Source organism: Zeus faber, assembly GCF_960531495.2.
Source record: "Zeus faber genome assembly, chromosome: 7".
In the NCBI taxonomy this organism is placed as follows: domain Eukaryota; kingdom Metazoa; phylum Chordata; class Actinopteri; order Zeiformes; family Zeidae; genus Zeus; species Zeus faber.
In genome coordinates, this window is record NC_137203.1 from 8935023 (window position 1) to 8956349 (window position 21327).

The 21327-nt window shown below is 44.5% G+C and overlaps 2 protein-coding genes across 2 annotated transcripts; both read right to left on the bottom strand.

Annotated features, from left to right (window-relative positions):
- Nucleotides 1–396: 396 nt before the first annotated feature.
- Nucleotides 397–8515, bottom strand: psat1 (phosphoserine aminotransferase 1). The gene is made up of 9 exons (XM_080004369.1): nt 8378–8515; nt 6230–6290; nt 5993–6062; nt 5351–5556; nt 3215–3387; nt 2888–3057; nt 2253–2381; nt 1936–2073; nt 397–1715 (listed from the first exon to the last, which is right to left on the bottom strand). The coding sequence occupies exons 1-9, from the start codon at nt 8432–8434 to the stop codon at nt 1613–1615; spliced, it is 1107 nt and encodes a 368-aa protein (XP_079860495.1). The 5' UTR covers nt 8435–8515; the 3' UTR covers nt 397–1612.
- Nucleotides 8516–9699: 1184 nt separating this feature from the next.
- kiss1rb (KISS1 receptor b) lies at nt 9700–21006 on the bottom strand (the record flags this gene model as incomplete). The annotated part of the gene is made up of 6 exons (XM_080003788.1): nt 9700–9954; nt 14364–14516; nt 15198–15436; nt 15584–15719; nt 16200–16324; nt 20787–21006. The coding sequence occupies 6 exons, from the start codon at nt 21004–21006 to the stop codon at nt 9700–9702; spliced, it is 1128 nt and encodes a 375-aa protein (XP_079859914.1).
- Nucleotides 21007–21327: the final 321 nt, after the last annotated feature.

Consider the following 21327-nt stretch of genomic DNA (forward strand, 5'->3'; position numbering starts at 1 on the left):
TGTGGTTTTCTGGATTTTCTCTCTCACTGTTATAATAAACGTACCAAAAATTACCACTAAAATTAAAGACCCTTCATTTCTTTATCAGTGGGCAACTTAAAAAATCAGTCAGGGATCAAATAATTATTTCCTCCACTGTAATATGCAGAATAGTTGGGAACATATTTGCTTATGACATGTGTTGAGGTATAACAAAATGTGATTTTCACTTTTCTATAAAGGGATTTATATTCATTCCATGTTGTCCAAGAGTCCCCAAACCAGTCATTACGAAAAAAAAATATATATATATATATATATATATATATATATATATATATATATATATATATATATATATATATATATATATATATTAAAAAAAAATATTTAGGGCAAACAACAAAAGTTGCCAAGTTAAATTTATTAGAATATAAAGATACTAAACAGTTATAAAGAACCATCTATGTACAGACAGGCACAGTTGGTCACTCATACTATACAGAGAAATGGAATGGACATTTTACCACATAACTACCGTTAAGTTTATTAATGTTAAATGCTCGATCCGGCACGCAGCAGTGGAAAGCTGCACCTAAGTAGAGGTCGAGATATCTGACTAAAAAAAAAAAACTACTCTGGTGCAAGTCAAAGTCATTCACTAGAAACACTACTTCAGTTAGTCTTAAAGTAGCTGATATTAAAAAGGTTTTACGTATCAAACGTCTTTTTATGGTATTAAATATACTTAAATTTAAAGATAATGCTGTGGAGAAAGAAAACCCTGAGCTTTCGTTTTTGCTCAGCTTTTATTCTGGTTGCCCAATATTTCCGAATTTTTCAGTATCAGAGGCACTTCATTCAGTAAGACGCATCTTTAACTCTGACATAAGAAAACATTTGTGGGGAGTGTCTCCGTTAGTCATAGTAGGTGCAGGTTCAGGTGCAGGTACAGGTGAGGCAACAACAGCGCCTGAGGAGGCCGTCGCTGTGGCCACTGCTCTAGTTGGGACCCTCTGGGACACGCCTGCACTAGTTCAGCAATGTCGCAAAGGAATAAACCTTACACGGGCAGGGTTGCCAGGTCTTCAATGCAAACCCTGTCATCCCCCACTACACACAGACCAAAAAAAAAAAAAAAATAGAAAAAAGCAAAACAAAAAAGAAAAAACGACCGCTTCAAAAAGTAAGTAGCCCAATTCTGCAGGAAAACCGCAGACCTGGCAACTCTGAACAGGCGCTTGGGAGTGTTTGTTTACACTGAGCTTACTGCTGATTCGACCCTTGAATCACTTACATGACAACTGACTTTCACTTTCATCATTGTTGCCCGGTTTCCCCCGGATTTTATTTCAGAGCGAGTAAAGAAGATGCGAGAGGAAATATATCTAAATGTAGCCAAGTAAAAGTCGACAGAAACATAATGACTCAAGTAAAAGTACAGATATCCCCAAAAAATACTTAAGTACAGCGACAAAGTATTTTGACTGTTAGTTTACACCACTGCCAGCACGGGTCCCAAACTGGAGCTAAAGCACAGGGCGCGCAGAGAAGTACTAAAAACCACTGAATACCACGTGAATCCCACCGGCTGATAGACAGTGTGGCTAGTTGTGTGTTTTTTTTGTTGTTTTTATTGGTGTTCTTTCAGGAACTCCTTCATATAAGCGGCCAGGACCTGCGCGTCTTCCAGTGTTACGGCGTTGTACAGAGAAGCCCGGATCCCTCCGACCGACCTGTAGGGGGGCAACAAACGGCTTCAAGAGGCTGCGGTCCACAGTACACGACAAGAGTCTGCAGAGTTTTCATGAAGAATAAGTAGAACAAATATAAGTCAGGGAGAAATTTGAACATCCTAGGAGGTCTAGACAACCCTTCGAAAAAGCTTAATCGACCCACGCAGGTCGGCCTACGGTGCTGCCATGCAGGGGTCTTAGTCGGGTTCTCAGCTCTGACCTGTGTCCCTTTAGGGAGATCATCCCGCGTTTGGAAGCCCCTTCCAGAAACTTCTTTTCCAGGGCCTCGTTTTCCTCTCTCTTCCCCACGCGGAACGGCACATTCATGCGGCTCCTGCACGGCACGTCCACAGGACACCTGAGCACGGGGCATAAACGGACGTCTTATCACCCGCCAATACAGTCATTCACGGGGCTGTCCGAGGAGACCAATAAACCGTTTAACGCCGTTCGCCGTTGCTGTCGGCATGAAACTGCGGCAGCTCCGGTATATATATATATATATATATTTATTTATTTATTTTTAATTTGGCTCACATGTAGAATCCGTCGGACGCATTGATGAGGTCGTAGATCATGGAGGACTTCTGTTTATTCAGAGAATCCATAGCAGCCGTGCCACCGCTGTTTTTAATCCACTCCAGGACCAGGTTCATGATGTAGATACTGATCAGATAAGACAATAAGAGAGAGAGAGAGAGAGAGAGAGAGAGAGAGAGAGAGAGAGAGAGAGAGAGAGAGAGATGTATTTGTCTATAGTATGGTAAGACAGCAGTGACAAAAATAATAATAATAAGGATGATAGTTCTTATAATAACAGAAGTAGTGGTAATAATGGCGGTAATTCAAAATAAAAACAATTTAACTGAAGGTTAAAGAGACAAATAAATCTGATTTGAACTTAGGGTTTACACGGTTACTGTTGATTGTCACCACCACCCGATCCTCGAAATCTGTCCTCTGGGAACGGCACATTTTTAAATAACTCAACCATCAGGTGGCAATAAGAATGTGACTTTTGAATCACAGAAAATATTACCCTTAGTCAACAATCTACTGAAGTGGCGTCAGTCACCGATTTCAAATCTGTAAATCCTACAACCGTGCGAGGGAGGATGTATTATCGATAACCAACGTTCGAGGGCGGATGGTTGCCTCTCAAAGAGCCGAACCTGAAGCACGGCGGCGTGTTGTACAGCGATTTGTTGTCGGCCTGGACCTTGTAGTCCAGGACGATGGGGCAGTCGCTCAGAGCTCCGCCCACCAGGTCCTCCCTCACGATGACCACGGTCACGCCGGCGCAGCCCACGTTCTTCTGAGCTCCGGCGAAGATCAGTCCAAACTTCACAGCGCGGGGGGCGGGGGAGGGCGCACAAAAAAACGAAAATGTTACGGAGCCACGTTCATCTCAAACTCTTCGCTTCCCGCCCCCACGAGGAGGGTCGGTCGATTCCCTTTAAGTGTAAAAACAAAATAGATGGCTGGTCAGTGAGACTCACCTTGGAGACGTCCACGGATCTGGAGAGGAAGTTGGAGGACATGTCGCTGACCAGGACCACGCCGGCGGTGTCGGGAACAAAGTTCCACTCCACCCCGTGGACCGTCTCATTGCAGCAGTAGTACACGTAGGAGGCCGAGGGGTTGAGGGTCCAACTGCTGGGGTCCGGAATCTCTGCATTCAGAAAGCGGACACGAGAGTTTGGAGAAGAAGAACAACAAAAAAAGAATAATAGATAAAAAATATGAATTAATGATGAATCACTAATCAATGTTAATATTTGTGTTATTCAGAAACTCCTACACTAAAATGTTTGAACACCACCACAGTGATTATAATTCAAGAGTATAATTCATCATATTCCAAAAACAACCTATTTTCACAATTTAAAATTACATGTCACTATTTTGCTTTTGGATTTAACATTTTCTGGAGGGGTTTTGTCAAAATATTATTCTAGCAATGATCACAAACAACAAGCTCACATACATATTCAACACATCTACAGAGTGGATCTCATCGACCAGATAAGTTAGAATAAATCTTCTAGAAATGGGAAATTGCATTGAATGTTTGTCTTTTTTGGAGCTTTACCACAGGAATAACACACCAAAGATAATTAGGGATATAGTTTCATTTGGTCTGGTATACGACCCATTTATTTTCTATGGGGCATTATGAATGAATCGCCTTGATTTTGTATCCATTTAATTCTGCCCTAAAATAGCTCTTCATATCTCCACACTGGTTCTCCAGGGTTAGGATATCACCTTGACAAGGTTAAACGCTATTCGGGGAAAAGGCAAAATAATTGTCGAAAAACAGAAAAACAAGGTTTCCTCGATTCGATATTCAATTTTTTTACTTTATGCCTTTAATGTCCTTTCATAACGTGTTTCTTTGCACTTTGTCTTAATGCTTTTGATGTTTTATGTAAAGCACTTTCAACTGCCTTGTTGTTGAAATGTACTGTATAAATAAACCTGCTTTGCCTTCACGACGGTAGCATCAAACGCAGTGAACTGCTCCTTGAAATCTGCACATTCATGTGGAAACATTGTGCAAATACCTTTAGTCTGGGACCGGTGCCAAGTGAACCGTAGTGCAGTGAAAGCACTATTCCAACCCTGATTTGACCTAACTGCAGAAAGTGAAGCCATACAAATACACGCTGTGTATTTTTGGTTTGTGGGTGGGTATTTGTTGACATAACCGCCGGCACCACTTCCGGCCCCCATTCAGTCCCACACGCCGCTGGCTCGCCGTGCGAACTAAAGAGGAAGCAGACGAAACGTTCTAGCTTCTAGGATAAAAATAACAACAAGTGTATGGGCTCTCATAGCCATCGCTTCGTAACACGCCGCCTCCTCTTCACGTGCACTTCACTGCACATATCTGTGCATACAAATGGCCTATCCCATACAGATAACGTTATTCCCTTCTATGCTGTACCCCCACTTTGTATTATCTTTTTGAGTCTTATTTTATTTTTATTTTACATTATTCTATTCACTTACTGCATTACGTTTTAAGAATCAGTTAGTTTCAGTTAGTTGCTAGGTAGGAGTTAGGTTAGCTATTATGTTCGGTTTAGAACTTATTGTGCATAATCTCCGGGTGCGTTGCAAAGACATTTCACTGCATATATGTATGAACGTATGTATATGCATGTGACAAATAAACCTCTTGAATATTGATGCGCTGGCAAGGCTCCTACATGACCCACAATGCAACCCAACAAACGCCATTGATGTTCCATTGGCGATACTGTTGTTTACACCCGGGAAGGTTGTTGAACTGCATCCAGCCGTTTATCTACTCGTTCATTTAGTCGGTAGATATTTTCCCTAAGAAATAGATCCTCTGGATTTGATAGAAAAAAAAAAGATGTTTTTGAGACACGGGCAGCTGGCACTTTGTTTTAAAACAAGTTCGCTTCATTAGGTTAACAGCATGTCCTCCATTAGGGCTGCCGGGGCTGGAGTCACTAGTGACCTACATCCTGCGCAGGCATGCGCGGTTGCAGCCTGTCGCATTTACAAAAAGCACGGGCTTGAAGTTTCAACCTATACGTATGTATGTGTATGTGAAATACATACGTGCGAGTCTGAACGCAGGCGAGGGCACGCGCACTTACTGGTGTAGCTGTCAAGCTTGGGGTGGACGACGTTAATGTTGCCGTATTTCTCGGCCTCCTTGGCAGCTTTGGAGGACCAGGTGCCAGTCACGATGTATTCGGCACACTTGTCCCCCTTGAGGCCGATCAGGTTCAGCGGAACGGCGCTGAACTGGCCGGAGCCGCCGCCCTGAAAGAACATCACCTTGTAGTTGTCGGGGATGTTTCTGTGTACGACACGCAATAACGGTTAGACGAGGGGAAGAGCCGGCGGTGCTGGAGAATTATGCACAAAAAAAATAAACACCTTGGAAAAACAAAAAAAATATTAAAAGATATTAAGACTGTATCAATGCCCAGAGGGAAATTTCCAGAGCGTGCAGTCAGGGAAAAGACAATAAATAACACATGTACACTATGTACACAGTCAACATTAAACAGTTTTACGACACTACTCAGTTCTGATTTGCCATAAAACCTACGATTGAAAATAAAACAAGGTAAATGTTATGTTTATTGTGGTAGAAAACCCGATTATTTGACTGAAGCGGGTTTTAATTCGTTCAAAATGATAAGCTTGGTTCCTCAAGACCTATTACCAAACAAATTGAACGGTGCTGGAGAATGGGAAATCACATAATAATAAAAATGAAAGGTTCTCACAGGAGCTCCCGCAGAAGGTTCTCCGTTGTATTCATAATTTTGTCGAAGTCTGACGATCTGTGGCTCATTTCTGGGTGGGACAGGATACATTTAGGTTGGGATTCGATCAAAGATCATTCATTTGAAATTCAGGAGATTCACCGTCGACAACATTCAAAATTATTTTGTCCGTCATAACTTCTTCTGGGGAATACTTAACGTGCAACTGCTTACTTAATCACATGTACAGCTACTCACCAAGCACACTAATCCCAGTGCCGTTGTAGTTGATGAGCTCCTTCTGGGCTTGAAGAAGAACCTGCAGTAAATAGTGAAGTCACTACATTTACTCCGTGACTCACAATATCGAGCATTGACAATCTGACAGCAACAGAACTCAACTATGGTCAACTTAAAATGAAGAATTTTATGAACTGTGTGATTTTGTTCTGTAAGTATTCATCTTGTTCCCTCAAGATCCCGCCTTTCTGTCACCATGGGATTTTGCTTAAATGGGCGTGATCATGTCCTGTACATACTAGTCCTGCTCTTGTACAGTCTTGTTTAGTTACTTTGCTGATAGTGTTCCATGTAAGAAAAACAGAAGAGGAACAGTCAAGTATAGCACTGTCTTTAATGAGCCAGGGTTTTCTAAGCTTTTGTCTGATCAAAAAAAAAAAAAAAAAGTGGGAAAATAAAGAAATTCTAATAATTTTAACAAAGGTCAGTCTCATATGCAACACAACATGTTTTGAACAGGCTGTTTATTTCAGCAGCAGGACACTCTCTGGAGACACCACCCATCAAATTTAGGATTTGCATAAAGCAGCAGCAAACGGTCGCAAATTCTCATCAGTGTGGACTTCAAACATCATGAAATTGCTTAATTTGTTGACTCGGCTTGTTTAGTCTGAAACAAAGCCAAACCTTCTTAGAATACGAAGCGCAGACAGGCATATTTATTTTGCTGAAGCTCATATGAAACACTAACTGGTGCATCAATACAGTAAGTCACTTAGAAAACCTTTGTTTTATTAATTTTCTGGTCAAATGATCCTTTTAAGTCTTCGATTATAGCCCTGTGCACAATTGCACACGCGTTTTATCTGCATGAATTAGGTATTTAAAAACAAATCCTGGCAGAAATTATATTTCCGCAAACAAAAACCAAGACCATATGCCTTGACATCAGCCTAAACGCTGCTCAATGACCCTGGATGTTAATATTCTAGTCTGGAAATGGATTTGACACAATGAATAAATGTGTGACAGCTCCTTATGGATTAGAATCTTATTTTATTTATTTATTGTATTTTAAATATTTTTTAATCTTATACTGTTTTTTTTGTATTTGTACTATGGCCAGCAGTCTCTGGAGTTGGCCAAAAAAGCATTTCACTACATGTACGTTCAAGATCAAGAGATTATTTGTCACATACATATACATACGGTCATACATACATGCAGTGAAATGTCATGGCACCGGGTGATTATGCACAATAAGCTCTATAAGCTCCAAAAACACACAAAAAAATACTAAAATGTGCGCAGTCGGTCGCAAGGGGCATTATGTATGTATGCGTGTGTATGCATGCATGTATGTATGGATATGTGTGTATGCATGCATGTATGGATGTGTGTATGCATGCATGCATGCATATGTGTGTGTGTATGTATGCATGCATGCATGTATGTATGTATGTATGTATGGATGTGTGTATGCATGCATGCATGGTCCAATATGTATGTGACGAATAAATCTTTAGAATCTTTGAATCTATGGCGTCTCTTGACTGGAACAGCAGCTTCTTTGCCATCTAGAGGCTGCAGCACAATGAGGGCCCCCCCATTTTTTTTTTTCCACGTGAACGAATGAGGCTGATGCAACACCGCGCTCTGTTTGAGGCATTCGGCCGCAGATGCCGGGTTTGGCTCCGGTCCCTGTCATCAAAGCCTGGAGGAGCGGCGAGTCGGCGAACCGGGGGCCGCATTCTGCACGGGAGAGTGCCCGGAGAGAAGCCGCTGCGGCCACGACGCGGTGCGTGCGGAGCCGGCGTCCATCACGTCCCGGTCCGGTCCATCACGCGCGCGTTCCCTCGTTCCTAATTGATTGTAATGAGCGCGGGACTAGTTGACGCGGCGCAGCGACAGACCAGAGCAGCGAGCGCGTCTCCCGGCGGCACGCACAGTTCATATCGGTCCGCCGTTCTGATGGTTGATAAACTTCACCGAAAACGGAGATAATTAAGTGAAAACACTCGTCTCCTCCCCCGGAAAAGTCAAAACACGTACAAATATAAATACGAGGATACAAACGCTCGGAGCAGGACAACACGTTCCCTTCAAGTCGAAGCATTTTCGCAGCCGCAGACGAAGTTGCTTAAACGGGGAAAGAAAAAGCCTTACGGATTCAGGGAGCTTGGCGGGTCCGGCGCCGAAGTTGATGGTTCGTTTCTCCTCCATCTTTTTTTTTTTTTTTGGAGGGGGGGGGAAATGCTGCGTCCGTCTCCCTGCTCCCGATGGACGGTGTCAGCGGGACTGGATCCCTCCGCCCCCCGGGTGGTGCGGGTGGAGCGGCTTCTCACGGCAGGGACGCTCGGTTTGAGAGCCGCAGTCCGATTGGTTGATGTCGCGTGTGCGTGCAATGTGACACGGTAGCCCCCCTCTGATTGGCGGGAGGGGGGGGGGGGGCTGAGGCTGCGCGATTGTGATTGGCTGCGCCGCGAAGTCAGCGACGCCACTAAAATGCGGTTTTGTTTTTTTGTTTGTTTGTTTTTTTGTTTGTTTGTTTTTTGTTGTTTTTTTTTGGGGGGGGGGGGGGTGTTTTTGTAAGTGTGTTATATTTCCCCAAAAATCTTTAAAAAAAGAAAAAAGCATGAAAACAGAAAGGACCACAGTTTGAGAAGCTCGGTTCCACCAGGGAAACACATCTGGATGAGACGATAATACATTTAATTCACATTTATTTGACCTATTGAACGCTCCAAACCATTACAAAAATAAAATGAAATTCCTACATTTAACATGGGATAGGAAACCCTTTCGGCAGTGCTTTCACAATGTGAAACTACTTTGTACAACATTTCGCCAGGAGACGATGCATATCTTTGTTATCCGCATGTCTTGATGATCTCATAATTAAGATTAGACCTTGTTGTCGTGCATGTACATGTACCCATTTATACATGCATAATACTGTGTTCATCTCAAATTCCCACCGATATGTCCGCTCACTCGGGCATTGGCGGCCTTTGTGGCGGCTTTTGGAAATCCGGGACCGCTCTAATTTCGCTCACATGACCCCTCCCACGTGGAGCGTGGCATTCGCACCGGGGACTCGTGACTTTGATCAGCCTCCCACTTGTTTTGGATAAATGCATCTGTCTTCACAGCTGCACGCCAATGAAAAGGTTGCATGGCTGCGCTGTCCACTCCAGCGCACGCGCGCGCGCGCGAGTGTGTGTGTGTGTTTGTGTGTGTGTGTGTGTGTAAACCTGCCATTTCCCAGTAGTCGCCCCATACTCCAGTATTTTGAGCCCCACATCCATGTTTCTAGGACATTCAAACAATCTAAATTTGGACATTTACTCGATCCATTAAACCGGCTTTATCCCATGTACAGTACATGTACACTGTATATTCATGTGTGTGTGAGTGGCCGGCCTCATGTGCACGCGCCCGCACACCCCTCTCATCTCCAGAGCAGGGTATAAACAAACCCGTGGCCTTTAGGGCCCGGATGAAAGAAAGTGCATGGCGGCCCCCCGTTCGGGGGCCCGGCCGCCTCCCTGCTCTTCCTCCTCGTCCCCTTCGCCGCGGCTCCCCGCCCGGACCAGGACCCGCACCCGCGCTCGGCTCCTCGGGAGGAAGGCGGCGGGGAAGGCGTGCCTGAAGGCCTTCCTGAAGTTGTTGCCCATGAAAGCGTAAACCAGCGGGTTGACGGAGGAGTTGGAGTACGACATGCAGTGACCCCAAATCTTCAGCTGCGAAAAAAAAAAGAAAATAAATAAAGCTGAATAAGGGGAAAAATAAATAAAGCCATGTGGGTCTTTGCAGGCGTGGTTGCTCCAGCTCGCTGGCTCTGGATGAAAATGTTAATGTATAAATGTTATACCAAGGTTAAAAATGAAAACATCGCTCACTTATTTTTGAAATATTTTTACATTTTTACATTTATATTTATAGCCCAATATATAGGCCGATATATTTAATTAACTCGGTACATAACCACAGTGTAAAGATCTACTGTTGTTATGTTCCCTGTGCACCACCGGTGAAAAATGTAAGAACACCTCCATTCTTGCAGTTTGCGTATGTGTATGTATGTGACAAATACTCTCTTGAAGAGTATTTGTCTTCTTGTCAATTATCTGACCTGACTCAGGTCAGATAATTCGTTTATTTAAACAGTACAATAATCAAGTACACTGTGTTATAAGAATTTTATATTTATATATATATTGCTGTGCCTTTCACGTGAACTCTTGTACCACGTATGTGTACTTGGTTTGTCCTCCCCAAGTCCAAGTAGAGTTCCTGTCGTAAAAAGGACGTAAACTAGTCGCTTTCTGAGTCGTAAAGAGGAGGAAGGGAACCTCAACAGATAGTCTGATAGTCTGGGGATGGTAGCTCAGGAGGTAGAGCTGGTGGTCTAGTGATCCAAAGGTTGCTGGTTCGATCCCAGGCTCCTCCTGCTAGCATGCTGTAGTGTCCTTGAGCAAGACACTTAACCCCTAATTGCTCCTGATGGCTGCGTCCGTCGGTCTTTGAACAATTGTAAGTCGCTTTGGATAAAAGCGTCTGATAAATGACTAAATGTTATTGGATTGTGTTTCAATTTACTCTGCAATTAAAGCATAGAACAAAATAAGAAAGAAATCGTGGAATAGTTTTGTTTAACAAAATTTTATGCCAACATAAGTTCCCACAAATGTGTTGCACTTCTAAGGTGCTTCTGACACAGCTGGAGGTATTTTTTGGGTCATTATCTCGCTGTAGGATGAACCCCTGACCAACTGGGGCGTAGACCCGGGGTGTTGCACAGAGCTGCAAAATGCCGCGGTAGCCCTTTGGGGAGCAGGGTGCCGGTCGCTCTGTGCAAGTGGGGAGTGTCGCACACACCGAGGAACCGTCCTTTCGCCCACTCGACGGCGTACAAAAACCCTGCATGATGAGCCCAACGTTTCAAATTTTGACTCATCCGTCCATGGGACCTTCTTCCAGCCTTCAGCGGTGCACTGGCGGTGCTTGGCGGCACAGACACGCCTCTTTTTCGGCATCTCAGGCGATGTCTTCATGCCACCTGACCTGCTCGACCTGTAGCTCCGAGTTTTCTCAAAGTTTAAACGGAGACCTGCTGACTTGGAGCGGTGTCAAGCTGTGCCTGAAGCCGTTGCGGCTCCTGTGAGCCGCCTATCCCCCAAGCTGCTGACTAGAAACTTCCTGCTGTTGATCCTGGTGTGGCTTTGGTTCTGCCAGAGCATTTCCTGTCAGAGTGTCCTCCAGTTTGCAAGCAACTTTTGACGGAGGAAACCGTACTCGCTGACACCAGTTTCTCTAAAGGAAAGACCTTTAGTGGGTATGACGATCTGTCTGTCTTCCTTTGTTAATTGCCTTTTTCTCATCATTATGATCGCAATATATCACTTCCTGCAGTACAATATTGTCCAAATAATGCTTCAGAGGGTGAGATGACAAAGAGTTGGACAGGGTTTGTAAGTCATCAACAAAAAGTGGGACACCTCTAGGAAGTGTTTGCATCAATTTTCATTTATTCACTTACTTCCATTGCTGCAGAACAGCTGTGGGTTGAAATTGACATTATTCTTCAGTTTTTGGTAACCTAACCTTTTTTTAATTTATTTTTTGACCTCTGGCAGTTTACCGCTTACTTTTGTACCGTTTCAGGTTATTCAGTGGACTTACAATGCTTACATTTCGATAACAACTGGATGGGGGCGATGGGGAAACTTTTGACCGGTAGTGTATATTTCAGCTGAAAATGAAGGTATAGACTTTAAACTTCGGAATCGGTGGATTGAAAACCTAGATAAGGATCAACTTCTAGCAATGGAATGGACATTTTATTATTTAGTAAAAGAAGTTCCATATTTCAGACAGCTGTTTCAAGTTTGAACATAAGCTATAGCCTGATTCATGAGGATGTAATAATATTGAAAGAAAAGTTCTTAAGGCGTGGCTGCAGATTTAGACACCCAGACAAATACTCAATAATTGTCAGCAATGTAGACCTATAATTTATCCATCGTTATGTGTGTTTATATCATTGTATCCCTATTTTAATTTACTATGTGCATAGAGCACTTTGTATATATTCGGTATGTTTATGATTTTGTTTTTTTAGGCTGTTATAATAATATTATTAATAATAATAATTATTATAATTATAATTATAATTATAATTATAATTATAATTATAATTATAATAAATATAGCTGCAGGCAGCAATGCACAGGGTTCATTTTAGTCGTGTTAGCGACAAATTACATTTTGAAGATTTTCCGTAGTGATGCATGAAACCACAAAGACTCAGCCTGATTCTCATATTTGTCGTATTGGACAATATTGTAATAATTCAGCCATAGCCGTCTTTATCCTGTGTAGTGTGACATAATCACCGCGTTTCAATTACGCACATTTGAGTATTTTTCGAGCTTATAGAGCTTGTGCGTAATCACTGGGTGTCATGACATTTCACTGCATACATGTACGTATGTGTATGTATGTGACAAATACTCTCTTGAAGAGTATTTGTCTTCTTGTCAATTATCTGACCTGACTCAGGTCAGATAATTGGTTTATTTAAACAGTACAATAATCAAGTACACTGTGTTATAAGAATTTTATATTTATATATATATAACTGTGCCTTTCACGTGAACTCTTGTACCACGTATGTGTACTTGGTTTGTCCTCCCCAAGTCCAAGTAGAGTTCCTGTCGTAAAAAGGACGTAAACTAGTCGCTTTCTGAGTCGTAAAGAGGAGGAAGGGAACCTCAACAGATAGTCTGTCTCAACTAAACTGCCCCATCAATGATCTACGCAGGGGCGTTGCCACATCTACCTAACCTTCATCCCAGCAGCTCCTCAGTTTCGCCACTCCAAGAAGACTTGACTATAAAAAGCTGAGCACTCCAGTGAGAACTGAACACTTCCTCTGTGACATTCTGTTGTGTTGTTACACTGAAACTGCTCCTCTTGTTCAAGATTAAATACTTTATTAACCTAAAGTATTTGTCTCCAATTTCCTCTGTAACAGTTAGTCCGTCCACAAGCAAAGTTTATAGTTGTTTAACTTTTACACACTGTCTAATTATTTTTAATTAGTACTTTACTGTATTTCTTCTAACAATGTACAGTTGAAAATAATAGTGAAATAGATGACTTGTCTATATTTCAATATAGACAAAGTTTCTTGGACATTAACATTCATTTGGTATTTGACTTATTATGGAGGGGCTCTTCACTATTTAACTTTTCATTTCATTACGTTTAGCTGTTGGGGTGGACTTGACTCGATGTGGAAGTTTTTCGGTGGATTCATCAATGTGTTAACGATCGCATGAAACCGGTAAATGGTTGACGTTTTTACATGATTATTTACAATTTTCAGGAAACTATTTTTCCGATTTTTCCTCCGAGAATATGAACTCAGGAGGAAGACAATGCCACATCTGACATGGGGTTCTATCGCAAAATCTTACATATATCACAAAAAGACAAAAGAGATAAAATATCAATGGAACATCCCCACAGATGTCCACCAGGTAAGAAGGTACATAAACACACTCCTGGTTTGTAACCTCTAACCACTACAGAGCAATGGAGTCTGCACTATGCACCACACCTGACGCGAATGGACGTTCGGAAACCACAATCAAGCAAATTGGATGAGAATGTCACAAAGCGTCTTAAGTTTTCGAACATGGGTGTGTCAGTGAAGCACAAAGTGCAAAATTCCGGTCAAATTCAGCAGGCAGCAGACAATTTTCGGCTCCATATGTGGATCGATTGGGATGAAACTTGAACCAAGACCATGTCTTTCACGTCCCGGTTGCAACGACACCTCAACAGACACGTGTCTGTAGCTCTAGTGGTCGTCCTTTTCCAGACACTTTAAAAATTCCAAGAATAATAAAAATCCAAACGATTACAATAGGTGATTCATCCCTTTGGGATGGACCCCTAATAACAATAATAATAATTTAAAAAAATACTGCTAATAATAATAATACAAAATAAATAATAACAATAATAATAACATAACAATAACAATAATAATAACAATAATAATAATGATAATAATAATGTGAGTATTTGTAATCGCTTACTCTCTCCCTTGACCAAATACGTCACATTTAAAAGCGGTCACCTTGTAGAGGGTGTAGCTGCGGAGGCCAAACGCCTGCAGGAGGATGCAGATCTGGATGGGGCCCCAGCAGAGCAGGAACAGCGCCACCATCACCACCACCATGCAGGTGACACGTGCCCGCACCGCCGCCATCCGCTCGGCCTGGACGTGGACCTGGCGAGGAGGGGGCTGCGGGGAAGAGAAATATAATGGATTTATTGTAGAATGTCATTTTTTTTATACATGTTTAATGTCACAATCCCCAATGTGCTTATTGTATCTGCATGGGGTTCCCAACCTTTAAATATATTGTTTTTCATCTAATTATTAGCGGCCGGCGGTTGTTCATATATAGGTGGAAAATTCCAGGTTCAGAAAGTAAGAAGTCCTGCCATGTTTTTGCTCCAGCCCTGCACTGGTTGGTTACGCACATTTTATTATTTTTACTATTTGTAGTATTTTTAGAGCTTATTGTGCCTAACCAGCGGGTGTCATGACATTTCACTGCATATATGTATGACTGTATGTATATGTATGTGACAAATAACCTCTTGAATCTTGAATCTTGAATCAGCTGATATTGCTCACTAGTTGGTGCAAATGAGCAAATCCACTTGAATGACTCAAAATCAAACAATCAAATTTTCCTTCCTGGTCTAGGATTTTCCACCTCGGACTTAAAGGTGGATTTTTTTAAACTATTTTTGACCATTAGGAACTGCACGCCTCAAATCGTCCAAGGCAACCCCCCGGCCTGCCCCCTGATCTCTGGCGCCCACTTTGTTGGGAGACAGCCGATGTGACTGTGTGTGTGATATTCTGTGTGTTCTCCTGAAGCACACGCTCCCCTCTCACTCGGAAGGTGCTGTCTGTGGGCTGGACGCTGGGCCGGCCCATGCGCTTCAGCATGAAGGCGTAGCACGCGGTGATGGTGAGCAGCAGGAGGAGGTAGACCGCCACCAGGTTGTAGACGATGAAGGCATTTCGGAGACGGGCCGAGGGGAAGACCTCACTGCAGTAGGTCTGCGGGCCGAACCAGAAGCCGGCCTCCAGCCGCTGGTACACGGCCACTGGGACGGACAGGAGCAGGGAGCCTGTGGAGACACGGAGGGGGTGGATTTTGGAGGGTTAGGAATGAGAAAATACCTTTCCGGCCTCATAAAGAACGTGTTGGTTTTGGTTAGACGTCAAAATTGCAATTTGTGAAAAATTGTCTGGAGTTTTTTGGGGTGAAGCCGTACTGATCCAGACGGAGACGAAGATCGCCAGAGCCACATGCGGGGTGCGGCGGCGGAGGGACTTCAGAGGGTAAACGGTCACGTAGCAGCGGTCCACGCTCATGGCCGACAGAGTGATGCAGGTGGCCTGGGCGGTCACCTGGAAAGCACACACGCACACACGCAGAAACACACATACACACTCATACACACGCACACATACACACACACACACACACACATGTTTGGCTATTGTTTGTTGTTAAAGCAAATTGTCTGTTCAGAAAAGCACCAATCTTTACATACAAGTTCCTTGTATGTGATAATGTAAATCTATTCTGATTCTGGTTGCCAGAGCTGCTCCCGGTCCTGGTAAAATGATGTGTCTGTGTGTGTAATTATTTATACCCATACCAATAAACTGTCCCGTGCATAGGATGCCATTGTACATTCTGTATATTTGATATATTTCACTATTCTTGTTTTGCTTTTTTCGGCATTACATTGCACCAAATATGATGTTGTGTATATATTCTACATCTTATTAAGGTAGTGGTGCCGAAACGAGCGGCTCAGTCGGGAATCACTCAGGCGGGATCAGGATTGCAATTCGGAGGTGTGTTTGACCCCATGAGCTGACCTGCTGCAGGTAGCTGACCGTGCGGCACATGAAGTCTCCAAACACCCAGCTGGGCAGTGGGTACAGCGTGGCGGTGAAGGGGACGCAGCAGACCAGGAACAGGATGTCCGTGACGGCCAGGTTCACTGGAACAACGTGGGAAAAACAACGGGACTCAGACCTGGCCAAGATGACTCCTAACCACCTGAGTTAGTTGGAACACCTCAGCTCGGAATACTGTCCTATTATACTCTATTATACTCTATGATATTCTATTATATTCTATTATACTCTATTATATTCTATTATATTCAATTATACTCTATTATACTCTATTATAGTATATTATACTATACTGGAACACCTCAGCTCGGAATACTGTACTATTATATTCTATTATACTCAATACTCTCTTATACTCTATTATATTCTATATTCTATTACACTCTATTATACTCTAATGATAATAAAATACATCCCATGATGCACTTGGACACATCCTCAGTGATAGTACCTGGGATCATAGGGTGTTTCGGGTCTTTCAACTTCAGACATCCTCACCCAGGCGACCCGACCGGGAGTGATCAGTTGGCCTGTGTCCAAGAAGCATTCATCCACAGCTTGTCCCTTCTGATCCACAGCCATCTAGAGGCTTTCTCCGCTGCCTCTGAAGCTCTACCGATTCTTTCCTTACTGTCTTTCGTTTGCACACACCAGTGATGCCCAGGAGGCTATAGGCTTTGCGCAAGGATTTGCTCCCAAAGCCCCTGCCTCCCACCTCGATGGGCAAACACTTTGCACGCCACCCCTTTCTGTAGCACATTTCCACTAGCTCTGCATATTTCTCCCTCTTCCTTTCGTTGGCCCCTTCCATTCACTCCTCCCAAGGCACTGTGAGCTCCAACATGACCACTTGTATGGATGTTTCCGAGAACAGCACAATGTCCGGGCTAAGGGTGATCTCTACGATGGCTTCGGGGAATTTGAGTTGGGTTTCCAGGTCCACCCTCATTTGCCAGCCGCGAGCTGGCCCAAGAAGACCTGCCTGGGCTTTTGGGCGTGGGTTTGGATGTTGTCCCACTCTCACGAATGCAATTGCTCGTCTTGATGGTGGGAGACGCTTGCTCTGGTTGATGGCGCTACAGATGGACTCAGCGATTACCTTCAGCACTTGGTCATGTCGCCAGCGGTATCGGCCTTCTCCCAAAGCTTTAGGACAAGCGCTGAGGATGTGCTCCAGAGTTCCTCTTCCTTGGCACAAGTGGCATGATAGTGAGTCTACCTTGCCCCAAAAGAAGAGGTTAAACGGGCTGGGCAGAACATCGTACACGGATTGAACGAGGAACTTGTTGCGGAAGGGTTCAGCCTTCCACAACTCAGACCATGTGACCTTGCGATCCACTGCCTGTCCCCACCTGGTCCATGCACCCTGCTGCCTCATTCCCACCATCTGGCTCGCACGCAGCTCCTCGACCCCAGCTCTCACTTCTTTCTGGACCGAGTCCTGCCTCTCTTTCCCCTTTGCCTTGATGTAGCTGGTGGTTGGTATGCTGCCCAGTCCTGCTCTGCCAACAGCCACAGATCCCACCAGCACTCTGTGGCATAGAAGTGATTCTGCCTGGTCCACTGCTTCCACTGCTTCAATGCCTGACTGGGAGACTTTTGGATCCCTGGACTCCCTGTATTGCAACACCTCCCTTGCTCTGGCAACCTTGAACTCTTCACTCAGACTGTTGCAGGGGAGTGTCAGTTTATTACTGTTGCCATACAGGGCAATGCTGCTCAGGCTTCTTGGCAATCCCAACCACCTACAGAGGTGATGGCTAATCCTCCTCTCAAACCCCTCAACTGTTGACAGTGGTAATTCATACAGTATCCTGGGTATGATGCCATGCTGGTATATCCAGGCTTTGAATTTCCCCGGTTGTCCTGATCTGTCAACAGTTTTCAGCCATCCCTCTAGTTCTTGGTTGGTTGCTCTGATGGAGGCAGCGTACTTCAGGGAGCAGTTAAAGATTTTCCCGAGACTTTTTATGGGTTTTTCTCTAACTGAAGGAATCTGGATACCTCCGAGGGAGAAGCGTAACCAGCCTTTAACCTTCCCTCTCTTCAGCACCAGAGACCTGGATTTTGACGGTTTGAAAGACATCCGGGCCCAAGTGATTAACCTCTCCAAGCCCTGGAGGATTCACCTGCTTCCTGGGACTGACGCGGTTGTAACTGTCAAGTCATCCATGAAATCCCTGATGGGGGGCTGCCGGACTCCAGACGTGGATACTGGTCCTCTGCACTCCACCTCGGCCGACTTAACCAGCATGTTCATGGCCGGGGCAAAAAGGGTTACTGAAATGGTGTAGCCAGTGATGATCCCTTTTTCCAGTCGGTGCCACTCCGATGTGACAGGCCCAGAAGTAAATCTCAGGCTAAAGATGTTATAATAATCCAAGATGAGGTCCTTGATGTTACTTAGGATGTGATGTCATTCCAATGCTGTTTGAACCAGTTTGTGAGGTATGGAGCCAAATGCATTGACGAGGTCTAACCATAGCACTGGCAGGTCGCCTTTACCTTCTCGTGCCTCTCGGATGAGCTGTGTTACCACACCGCTGTGTTCTAAGCAGCCTGGTTCCCCTGGAATTCCACCCTTCTGCACAGAGGTGTCGATGTAATGATTCTTCAGGAGGTACTCTGTCAGGCGTTTGGAGACGATACCGAAAAATATCTTCCCTTCCACACAGAGCAGTGAGATGGTCCTAAACTGCTCGATGTTAGTAGAGGTCTGCTCCTTTGGAACCCATGCTCCTTCTGCAAATCTCCATTGTTGGGCTACCTTCCCCCTCCTCCAGATCACCCTCAGGATCTTCCACAGACGGAACGTGAGCTTGGGGCACTTCTTATACACCAGGTAAGGCACTCCACTGGGTCCAGGTGCTGACCTGGCCCCGGCAGCCTTGACCACAGCTTGAACTTCTTTCAAACTGGGCTCTTTGATGTTAACGTCAGTGGTTGGTATAGGAGGGCTGATCAGGGCTCTGCGCTCTCCTAAGTCTACTCCTCTTGCTGCATCGCTGTATGTGTTTTGCAGATGGTTGTCAATGTCCTCTTTCGAGCACACGAGTTAGCTGCTGTGCTTCTGTCCTAGCAGTTGTTTGGTGAATCCATATGGATTAGCTAGGAAGGCAGCACGTTTCCTAGATCTTTCTTTGGTACGCCTCCTGTGCCACTCTGCTCTACGGAGAGTTATGAGGCTCTTTCTGAGGATGTTACGGAGTTCTGCAAGCCCGCTCTTCTCTCCTCCTCACTAGCCTACTTAAACTGCCTTTTCAGAAGTCGCAGTTCTTGTCTCAACTGCGTGATCTTCTCTGCCCTGCGGTTCTTGATGTATTGGCCTTTGGTGCCACGCTTCTCCACTGTACCAAACCTCTCAGTGCCGAGGCTGATGATTATGGTGGTCATTGCTTTAAGTCTCGTATCTGCTTCTCCCTTCAAGGTTGCTTCCAGGATACTGTCCACGTCCTCATCGAATTGGCAAAACTCGTTCTTGCTGCTGGCTGGGGGCCACTTAACTCGCGGGTGTTGTTGTGCTGTGGGTGGTACTAGACCTTCTGGAACTCGGAGGTTCTGGGTACTGTGGGGTGACTCCTGGCCTGGCTCCTCCTGCGTCTCACCAAGGTTGCTCCTTGTGCGTTGCCCCAGCTGCTCGCCTACCAAACACTGCATCTTGGCCTGGTGGATCTTCAGAACCCGCAAGTTTTTGCAGCTCTTGCCACATATGCATAACACTCTCTTTGTTGTTGTTTCAGTTGCATGGGTCGTTGCCTGGTTGTCTGTCTGTTTGGGGTGCTCACCCCCCCCCCCGGACTCCGCTTGGGGTGTGTTTTCTTGGGACTTTTCGTAGCTTAATTGGGTTCTTCTTCACAGAAGATGCAAGTTGGGTTGTTGGCCTTTCCTGCTCCGGTTGCCATCTTTCCGGACTGTCAGCTGTCTTTCCAGCAGTCGCCACTCTATTCGTGGTAGTCAACCAGCTTTTTCCTGGAAGTCACTGGCTGAGCCAGGTTGACATGATAGTAAAATACATTCCATGATGCACTTGGACACATCTTCAGTGCTAGCACATAGTATATATTATATATACTCTATTATCCTATATACTCTATTATTCTCCATTCTATATTATTATGAAAATTGATTGAAAGCAGCCCCCTTATTACATCGCAGCATTTTCCCCCAAAAGGTCTCTGACAGGAATAGTGGGAGATCAAAACACCAATATGATGGGGAGTTTGATTCCCCGTTGACCCAGAGATTCATAACATATATATTACCTCGTATTTGTTTTGTGTTCTTGTATTAAACCCTCTGGGGGAAATTAGTTCTCTGCATTTACCCATCCTAGTATGTGATGTGTCCCGGGGCAGTGGGCTGCCACCCGCGTATAAGTTGGGAGGCTAGGCCTCTTGCTCAAGGCCACTTCAGCACGGGATCGAACCAGCGATCTTCCGATCCGCTCTACCTCCCGAGGGCCGGGTCTCTTAGCCTTGCTACGAAAACCTTGTTTCTCACCGTTTTTTGTGCTCCGGATATACATATATACATACTGTATATTACCTATGTAGAAGTTGGTGATGGTCTTCATCTGCTGGTGCCTGGTGACCACGTGGATGACCAGCGAGTTGCCCACCAGGCCGACCAACATGATGAGGCCGAAGAAGGTCGGCACCAGCCAGGCGTCCACCAGCACCGGGGGGCCGCGCCCCTCCGCAGCTTCTGACCGGTTGCACTCGGGGCTGCAGTCAGGAGGCTGGTTCCACGAGGACTCCGCCGTCATCACAAAAACACACGCAGGTGCAGACCAAGCGCTCCAACCCTGCACTGCAAGACCAACATCCGTCACATAAACTCGAATAAACTCACTATAGTAATGCACAGTCTGTTCTATCTGTCTGCCCATAATTTAAAAAAAGGTTTGAGTGTAAGTCCACTGTCTGAAATAAAAAAATAGGACTTAAGTTACACTTTAAAATCCACTTTTGATTTATATACTTAAGCACATTTCTAAATATAATCAAATATCTATGGCTCAAATCAGGTTAATGATTCAACATGGGATATTTTTATATCAGTGCATTTACACTATGATGATTAATGA

Bases quoted from the DNA above. Each gene is read 5' to 3' on its own strand.
- psat1 (XM_080004369.1), bottom strand. From the start codon at position 8,434: ATGGAGGAGAAACGAACCATCAACTTCGGCGCCGGACCCGCCAAGCTC. The intron at 6,291-8,377 runs GTAAGGCTTTTT...TATTTACTGCAG, and splicing joins CCGCCAAGCTCCCTGAATCC to GTTCTTCTTCAAGCCCAGAA. The intron at 3,058-3,214 runs GTGAGTCTCACT...CGCGCTGTGAAG, and splicing joins GATCCGTGGACGTCTCCAAG to TTTGGACTGATCTTCGCCGG.